Source organism: Gracilinanus agilis, chromosome 3, assembly GCF_016433145.1.
Source record: "Gracilinanus agilis isolate LMUSP501 chromosome 3, AgileGrace, whole genome shotgun sequence".
NCBI classification, from domain to species: Eukaryota; Metazoa; Chordata; class Mammalia; order Didelphimorphia; family Didelphidae; genus Gracilinanus; species Gracilinanus agilis.
This window is the reverse complement of record NC_058132.1, coordinates 231,246,365-231,256,505: the sequence shown is the minus strand read 5'-3', so window position 1 is coordinate 231,256,505 and position 10,141 is coordinate 231,246,365. Positions and strand designations below refer to the sequence as shown.

The 10,141-nt window shown below is 32.2% G+C and overlaps 1 protein-coding gene across 3 annotated transcripts in view; it reads left to right on the top strand.

The window, feature by feature from the left end:
- ITGAV (integrin subunit alpha V) overlaps positions 1-10,141 on the top strand; it is a 118,435-nt gene that overhangs the window by 66,879 nt on the left and 41,415 nt on the right. For 2 of the 3 annotated variants that reach the window (XM_044669723.1, XM_044669724.1), the window contains one exon: positions 4,201-4,246. The exons of the other annotated variant lie outside the window; for it this stretch is intronic. In XM_044669723.1, coding sequence (XP_044525658.1) covers positions 4,201-4,246 — 46 coding nt within the window. The remainder of the gene's footprint in view (positions 1-4,200; positions 4,247-10,141) is intronic. 3 annotated transcript variants of the gene reach the window in all.

The window sequence follows — 10,141 nt, the reverse complement described above, 5'->3', positions numbered from 1 at the left end:
CTAATTCACATTTCCACTGGTGTGGTCAGTCAAGACTTATTTACACATTATTGATAGTTACATGGGTGTGGTCTTTTCAGGTCTACATCCCCAATCATGTTCTCATCAACCCAAGTGTCCATGCAGTTGTTTTTCTTCTGTGTTTCTACTCCTGCAGTTTTCTTCCTCTGAATGTGGATAGTGTTCCTTTCCATAAATCCCTCCGAATTTTCTTGGGTCATTGCATTGCTGCTAGTACAGATGTCCATTACATTCGATTTTACCATAATATATCAGTCTCTGTGTACAATGTTCTTCTGGCTCTGCTCCTTTCACTCTGCATCAATTCCTGGAGGTCTTTCCAGTTCACATGGAATTCCTCCAGTTTATTATTCCTTTTAGCACAATAGTATTCCATCACCAGCAGATACCACAATTTGTTCAGCCATTCCCCAATTGAAGGGCATTCCCTCATTTTCCAGTTTTTTGCCACCACAAAGAGTGCGGCTATAAATATTTTTGTGCAAGTCTGTTTATCTATGATCTCTTTGTTTCCCTCCCCTCTTAACTCCCCGCCCCGGGAGCTGACAAGCAATTCCACTGGGTTATACATGTATCATTGTTCAAAACCTATTTCCATAGCATTCATATTTGCAATAGAGTGATCTTTTAAGGCCCAAACCCCAAACATATCCCCACTGAACCACGTGATTGATCATGTTTTTCTTCTGCATTTCTATTCCCACAGCTCTTTCTCTAGATGTGAATAGCATTCTTTCTCTTAAGTTTTCTCTGGATTGTCTTGGATCATTGTATTGCTACTAGAAAAGTCTTGTTACATTTGATTGTGCCACAGTGTTTCAGTTTCTGTGTATAATATTCTGGTTCTGCTCATTTTGCTCTGCATCAATTCTTGGAATTCTTTCCAGTTCACATAGAAGTCCTCTACTTCATTATTCCTTTCAGTACAATAGTATTCCATCACCATCAGATACCACATTTTGTTTAGCCATTCCCCAATCGATGGATGCCCCCCACCAATTTCCAATTTTTTTGCACAAAGAGTGAAGCTATAAATATTTTTGTTCAAGTATTTTTCCTTATTATCTCTTTGGGGTATAAACCCAGCAGTGTATGGCTAGATCAAAGGGTAGACATTCTTTTAAAGCCCTTTAGGCCTAGTTTCAAATTGCCCTCCTGAATGGTTGGATTAATCCACAACACCACTAGCAGTGTATTAGTGTCCCAGTTTTGCCACATCCCCTCCAATATTTAGCACTTTCCTTTGCTGCCATATTTGCCAGTCAGCTAGGTGTGAGGTGATCTAAGTATTTAAAAAAAAAAACACCAAAATCTTCACCATCCTCTACCATCCATGTAACTACAGTTTAATACCATATATCTATTCCCTTGTTCAAACTCCTTAAATAAGCTGGCCCGTTCTAATTGCTTCTGTTTCTCTTCTTTCATTCTTCTAAACCCTTTGCATTCTGATTCCCAATCTCTTTATTCAACCAAAACTACTCTCTCCAAAATTACTAAATAATCTTTTAGTTACTAAATCATAGTATCATAGATTTAGAGCTTTGGAGTTTTCTTGGCAAAGATACTGCAATACTTTGCCATTTCCTTCTCTAGCTCATTTTGTAGATGAAGAAACTGAGGCTAACAGCAAAGAGAGCCTTGGTGTGAATACATTTTCCATACATGGAATGTATATTCCTTTATCATCACACCTTATAGGATCCTTCTCTTTCTTTAAGCATCCCCTTCTACACTAGAGGTTTCTAATTTGGGGCATCTATCAAGACCAGTGGTTCCCAAACTTTTTTGGCCTACCGTCCCCTTTCCAGAAAAAATATTACTTAGCCCCCTGGAAATTAATTAAAAAAAATTTAAAACCAGTTAACAGGAAAGATAAATGCACCTGTGGCCATCACTGCCCTCCCTGGATCGCTGCAGCACCCACCAGGGGGTGGTAGCACCCACTTTGGGAATCACTGATCTAGACACTTGTTGAGGGGCACAGGGAATGGATGATGAATATATTATTTTACTGAAATAATCAATCTATTTGTTATGTGCATATGTATGGTTTACTAGAATTTATTTCCTTTGATATTGAATAGGAGATGTAGGAAAGTTCCTTGAAAGCCAATGAATGCAAGGAACAAACTATCTGTTCAATCTGATGTTTACTTACCCATCTGCTCATGCTCTTTCTTACTATCTTTGTATTTTAATTCCCTTGTATTTATTTTGTAGATACTAACACAGCATATATCTTTTTCCTATTGAAATGTAAGTTCCTTGAGAGCAGAGATGTTTCTTTATTTAACTTTGCTCCCTTAGTACCTAGCATAGTGTCAGATACATAGTTGACTTGTTGATTTGATATTTATTAAAAAATCTTTTTTAAAATTGTTTTTTGCTTGTCAAATATGTTAGGGTGGGGATTTCTTTTCTGTTGGACTAGATTACCACTAAGTTCCCTTTTAGGTCTCAAATACTATGATTCTTTTTTTGTTTTGGTAATTTTTTTTTTCATATAGCAGATAGAAAACCTGACTTTGATTCAGTCAGACCTACATTGAAATCTTGTCTCCAACACATATACTTATTATGTGACCCTGTGCAAACCATTTAATTTCAGTGTCTGGGGAAATTTTATAATACTATAAATTAAAGAATAATTACTGATTTACACTGGTAAAGAGAGTTCCTCACCAGGATTTCTCCATAGAAGCAGACCAAAAAAAAAAAAAAGCAAAGAGACTTTTCTTAAATGTTTTTATTTACATATTTTCTCCTCTCTCATTCATCAAGTTTTAAGCTTTATTTAAAAAAAATAAATTCTAATGTAGTAATTCTTGCCCCAAATAACTCAGTAACATTGATTAAAAAGAGAACAAGGAAGATATGACCTTTTCTCGTAGACTATGTGATAAAAAAGGGGCTGTGAAAAGCTGAATTAATGAAAACCACAGATATTACAATATTATGATTTTTAAAAAATGTAACAAGGTATTACTATATTATTTTTATCCTTTTACTTGCATTCCATTTAGTAAGGGAAATTATCACATACTGCTTACCTAAATTAAATAATCCATCTTCTATTTGCTTGATATATCAATATAATATTTGTTATTCAAACATTAAGGTATCTACACAAAATGAATCATCTAACATTAGTGAAATAATTAGAAATATTCTTATTACAAAATAAAGTAACTGTTCCTCAATTTATTCTTTTAAAATGGTTTTTAAAGTCAAATATTACAAATTTTTAATTTGTGAACATTTTATTTAGAATTATTAATGTATCATGAGGTCATACTACTTTAATAGTAGGGAGTTGCTGGAAAGAAAGGCACTTGGCCTTTGGAAGTGAATTTATCCCCAACCAGGAATTGTTAAAATATTTTTTTTAATCTTAGCCTTAAACAGTAAATATTTTGTGTCTAATACACTCATCTAATGTTCTACAATTAGTAATGTTCATAGTTACTGGGCAAGTTAGCAATAGATTATCTAGAGCAGTGATTCCCAAAGTGAGCGCTACCACCCACTGGTGGGTGCTGCAGCAATCCAGGGCGGGTGATGATGGGCACAGGTGCATTTATCTTTCCTATTAATTGCTATTAAAATAAAAAAAAATTAATGTCCATGGGGCTAAGTAATATTTTTTCTGGAAAGGGGGTGGTAGGATATAAAAGCTTGGGAACCACTGATCTAGAGTAAGCTTTGAAAAATGTTCTTTAGCCTCCTCTAAATTCTGTCAGATGGTTTCCAAAGGTACTAAAAAATTTTCCTCCAGGGAAGCATGAAGTTTCTCGATTATCATCAGGATGGGAAATTTGCCTTTGTAGTCACAAACTTTGATAATTAAATTGGAATAACAAAAAACATCCCAGGACAGATTAACAAATGCAGGAAAAGTAACAGGATTCATATTTTATTGGTTTACACTGGTAGGCCATCAGGGATGTAGTGGAAAAAGAAACAGACATATAATGTTAAGTCAAGAGAATATATTTTCCTTTTCCTTTTTGTTTTTAAAATATATTTTAGTAACAATTATCCAACATGAAGAGTAGAAAAAAATTCAATTTTAAAATTAATTTACTTTCCCCCAATATTAATTAATTATTTTCATTTAAAACTTGTATCACTTGTATCAACTTTAAAAGAATTTTTTTTCTTTATCCTTTTTTCCAGGCTGACAGAGTACTTCTGGGAGGTCCTGGTAGTTTTTATTGGCAAGGTAAGTTAATCAAATGATTTAAAACCTAATAATACCTTTTGCTAACCTATTTTGTCTCAAAAATATGTTTCCAAATTAACTTTAAAAAGAACTGAGAAATACTGCTTTTGTGACTTAACACTATTCTTTTACTGTTTTGATTTTTTTGATTTTGATTTTTGATTTTTTGAAAGATGGAAAAAAGAATATATAATTAAGAGTTTATAATATGTGTTGTTGCTATAGCAACTACATATGTGATAACTAAATCAATAAATATATTGCTAAAGAGTTGCTCAAAGACTAAAAATTAGCTTCTTAAAAGCCATTTGAAATAAATGGCTTTTTTGGCAAAAATACACATTGCTATGTGCTTAGATGTATATTCATTTGTGATTTTTGACTGAGTTTAAAAGATTTTTAAAAAGGTAATAACTCTTTTAAATGAAATTTTGTTTACTAATCTCTAAAATTAAATGTGATATTCACTGAGCAAAAGGAAACATACAAAAAGAGGTATCTATTTTCTTAAGTTGTCTTTTATGGCCTCTTAAAATTATTATTGATATATTTGATTTTTGCATCACTTTTATATCTCAATAGTTCCCTCCTCTTCCTTTTTGCTACATAATAAATTATTTCCCATAGCAAAGAATAGGGGAGAAAAAAGTGGGGGGAGGTGGGAACAGTTGAACAAAACTAACCAAACATCAAATGAGTCTGGTAGTATATATATACGGTGTTCTACACCCATTATCTACCTACCTCTGCAAAGAAGGGGGAAGGGAAGGAGACACTTAAAAAAAAAAGTTTCTTCTTTAATTACATTGTATTCATTTTCTGTTTCTTTTACTGTTCTTTTTATTTATATTATATTATAGTCATTATTTGCCTGGAACTGCTTATATTACTCTGTATCAGTTCACATGAGTTATTTAATGCTTCTTTGGAATTTTTCTCTGCATTATTTCTTACAGAGCTGCCATTATATTAATTACTGTAATCTTTTTAGCCATTCCTTAATCAAATGGACCTGTGTGCTTTCTCTTTTAAAAATATTATTTAAACAATCTACAGCTTTTACCATTAGCTATGAAATAAAATGGAAATTAATCTATTTAAAACAAATGGGCAAAAATAAAATTAAATAGGTAACTTATTTTCTGACATTTAATATCTTAACTTTTTTGCTTGTGTTGTTGTGTACTTACAAAAGTCAGAATTCTGCATGATTTATGGGGACATTAATATCCTGGTTTTGTTCATATTTGAAAGAATCAAAAACTGTCATCAGTGAAAATTATCCATATCTTGGATTTTGGTCATGCTAAGAAAAGTCGTATTTTTTGAGTTATCAGTGACTTTCTCTGCATGAGATTCTGGGAAGGAGTGAATTATAGAGATAAATTATATACTAGACAAAGAGCAAACATTTCTTTTAAAGAAGCTTTGGATTGTTGGCATGGTTCTGGTTTTGTGTAACACTTTGTGCTTTCACATAGCTATAAAATTTATTTCTTTATTCTTTATATAGATTACTTTTGTTGAGAAAGACACAGCTTGCAATTGTGGAGAAAATTTTGGATTAGACTGCTCAAGTTAAGCATTAATTACCTTTAGGTAAAAGGCATATTGTTAGAGTTTATATCTAAAGAGATTTAGACTCAAGATATCTAGAACAGATTCTCAAATTGTCACCCTTGAGGTTTTCTTGTTTGTGATGCAATTTGACCAAGGGTATACAGGTAAATGTTTACTCACTTGGTCTCCAGAAAATGCAGGGCAGGCTTTTAAATGTAATCTCCATTAATATAGCACACACTTCTTATTAAAAACACTAGAAAGCAAAGGAATGTGTGGATAATTCCTTAACATGATAAATAGTATCTACCTAAAACCAGCAGCAAGTATCATCTTCAAAGGAGATAAGGAAGGTAGCTTTCCCAGTAAGATCAGGAGTGAAGCAGGAATGTCTATTGTCACTACCATTATTTAATATTGTATTAGAAATGCTAGATTTAGGAATAAAAGTAAAAGAAATTGAAGGAATTAAAGTAGGCAGTGAGGAAACTAAACTATCATTCTTTACAGATAATATGATGATATACTTAAAGAATCCTAGAGAATCAGCTAAAGAACTAGTTGAAATAATTAACTTTAATAAAGTCTCAGGATACATAATAAATTCACCTAAATTATCAGCCTATCTATATATTAACAAAGTTTAGCAGTAAGAATAGAAAGAGAAATTCCATTTAAAATAACTAGACAATATAAAATACCTGGAGAACTACTTGTCAAGGAAAACTCAGGAATTATATTATATACAGTTATAAAATACTTTTCACACAAAGTCAGATCTAAACAATTAGAAAAATATTAACTGTTCACAAGTAGGCTGAGCTAATATAGTAAAAATGACAATTCTGCCCTAATTAGTTTACTAATTCAATGCCACAAAATGTTAAATAATTATTTTATATAACTAGAAAGAATAATAACAAAATTCATCTGGAAGAATAAAAGATCAAGAATATCAAGGGAATTAATGAAAAAAATGTGAAGGAAGGTGTTCTAGCAGTACCAGATCTTAAACTACACTACAAAGTAAGAATCATCAAAACAGTCTGGTACTTGCTATTAAATAGAATGGTGGATCAGTAGTAAATGACCTTAGCAATCTAGTGTTTGATAAACACAAAGATCCTGCTTTTGGAATAAGAACTTACTGTTTAACAAAAACTGCTGAGAAAATTGGAAAACATTCTGGCAGAAACTAGGTATAGACCAATATCTCATGCCCTATAACATGATAAGGTCAAAATGCATATAAGATTTAGATATAAAAGAGTAATACTATAACTAAATTGGGATAACAAAGAATTGTTTATATGGTAGATCTTTGGAGAAGGGAATGATTTATGGCTAAACAAGAGAGCATTATAAAAAAGCAAAATGAATAATTTTGATTATGGAAAATTAAAAAAGCTTTCATACAAACAAAACTAATGTAACCAAGATTATAAGGGAAATAACATTTTTATAACATTTTTCAGATAAAGTTCTAATTTTTCAAATCCATAGAGAAATAAGTCAAATTTATAAGAATATAAGGCATTCCCCATTTGAAAATGGTTAAAGGATATGAATAAGCAATTTTCAAATGAAGAAATCAAATCTATCAATTATCATATGAAAAAATGTTCTAAATCACTCTTGATTAGAGAAATGAAAATTAAAACAGTGTTTAGGTACCACCCATCAGATTGGGCCATGTGACAATAAAGGAAATTGATAAATGTTGGAGGGAATGTGGCAAAATTGGGACACTAATATATTATTGGTGGAGTTGTGAACTGATCCAACCATTCTAGAAGGTAATTTAGAACTATGTCCCAAAGGCTATAAAACTTTGCCTACCCTTTGATCCTTTAATACCACTACTGGGTCTGTATCACACAAACAAAAAAATTTAAAAAGTGGGCAAAAGGACGTACTTATACAAAAATATTTATAGCAACTCTTTTTGAGGGGGCAAAAAATTGGAAATTGAGGAGATGTCCATCAATTGGTGAATGACTGAATCAATTGTGGTACATGTTGTTGATGGTATACTATTGTACTATAAAAAATGATAAAATAATTTCAGAAAAGACTGGAAAGATCTGCATTAATTGACACAGAGCAAAATAAACAGAACCAGAAGATGTATTTATGGTTTTACTTTGGAGTTTTGGTTTTGTATGAGTGTGCTCTTACAACAGTGACCAATATGGATATGTGTTTTGCATGACAATAAAAATTCACAACTAGAAAATTCACCATGGTCATCGTCAAAATGTAACAAAGTGACTGATCACCAGATGATGAACATCATTCTAACTTTGACTGGGGCTGAGATGAAAAGGATGTAATCCTTCATTGATCTTCTACTTGAAGCCTATCTAGTTTCTTGGATTTGTTATTTTTAAAATAAAAGCAATAGAAAAATTATGTGATTCAATGAATATCAGAAATACAGCAAGGGATAAGGCCTTGGAATTGTGTCTGAAGTTTCAATTTCCCATCGTCTAACAAACACTCTTTGTTAAAAAAAAATCAATTTAATTTTTTTAATTTAATTTTTAAAATTTTTTTTAGAAAAATTTTATATGCCACATTCCACCCCATTCCACTTTTTGCTAGCCTTAATATTCATGTTCTTACTTTCCCCTTCACCTCCCCAAATCCGCCCCCTCCCCCCATAGCTGATGCGCATTTCCACTGGTTTTAATCTGTGTCATCTATCAAGACCTATTTCCATATTATTGATAGTTGCATTGGTGTGGTCGTTTGGAATCTACATCCCCAATCATGTCCGTATCAACCCATGTGTTCAAGTAGTTGTTTTTCTTCTGTGTTTCTACTTCCATAGTTCTTCCTCTGAATGTGAATAGCATTCTTTTTCACAAGTCCCTCAGAAATGTGTTCTGCTCCCTTTTCCTTGCTTTCTTCCCTTGATCACTGGAGGACCAGAAAGGTTATTCCTGTATTAGTGCCAGTGACTATTTTTCACCTGTTGAATGGAATTTAATTTTTTCATGAAAATAGTTTTGAGATTTCCAAATAATGTCTTCTTAAATTTGTGTTGAGAAGTAGAAGCTACTTGCAATACTTCTTGGATAACTTCCTTCTCCCCGGCCCACTACTTTTATTTTTTTCATCTATAAATAATGCCACATCCCACCCCATTCCACTTTTTGCTAGCCTTAATATTTGGCTAGTAGATGGAATAGATTTGACCTAATAGATTTGAACTAAAAAGCTCAGATTTTCTATAGGTAAATGGGCACAAAGAATAGATTACTTGAAGGAGAAATGGAAAATCTGGAATAAATAAGGGGAAAAAAGATGAGTTAGATGGATGGGAAAAGAAGAGAAAATATGTGAATCAGGGAATAGGAGGATGTAAGTAGAGAACATTAAATGTACTACTAAAAATATACTAGATTAAAAAAAACGATGATTGAATTATTTATTTAATAAGTAGATTTGAATTTTCATAAATTCTTTATTTTTCACCTAAAAGGAAAATGAATCAGCTTACCAAAATTCAGAACTAAATTTGACAATTTTAATAACAAAGTAGTGAAATGTGAAATATCTCTGAGATTTCCACATGGAATTAAAAAAAAAAATGTATTCCCTTTCTTTCCTCTTTCCCTACCCCCATTCACTGCCTGCCTACATGAACAGACTGGCATGCTGTGGGAGAGGAGGAAACATCACATGGGTATGCCAGTCAGCCAAAACACTGTCAAGAAGACAGATTTTGAGCTTACCCATCAGAGTTGTTTATTAACCCTTCTTTTTTTGTGCGACATGACTGGGAATATGTTAACAAACCAACATAGATGAATTATTCTATTTGAAGCTTTGTAAATAAAATTTGAGTATATAAAATTGAGTGATGTCTATAAATGCATTTCTTCCCACTGTAAATCTAAACTATGCTAAGGACTCTAAAAAGATTTCTCAACTGTTGATGTAATGTTCAGTGAAGTTTTTATTATTGTTAGCAACAACAGTGTGAATAACATGGAGGCTAGAATTTAATAACAATTGCAATGACTCACTCTGTGAATGAGAATACTTTGGTAAAATGAAAGTCACTGGTGTTGCAAAAAATAAACATTTAAATTCTAGACAAGGTAATAAAATATACAAGATCACTAAGTTCTTTGTCAGTAAACATTTATTAAGTACCTACTGTGTGTTAGGAAGTGTGCTAAGTGATGAGGATAAAAAAAAAAAAGACAGTCCCTGCCATCAAGGAGCTCATGGAGGAGAGGACAAGCAAGCAAATGAGCAAAAACAAAGTATAAAAAGGAAATAATTAATAGAAGGAAATCACTAGACTTAAGAGAGTTTGGGAAA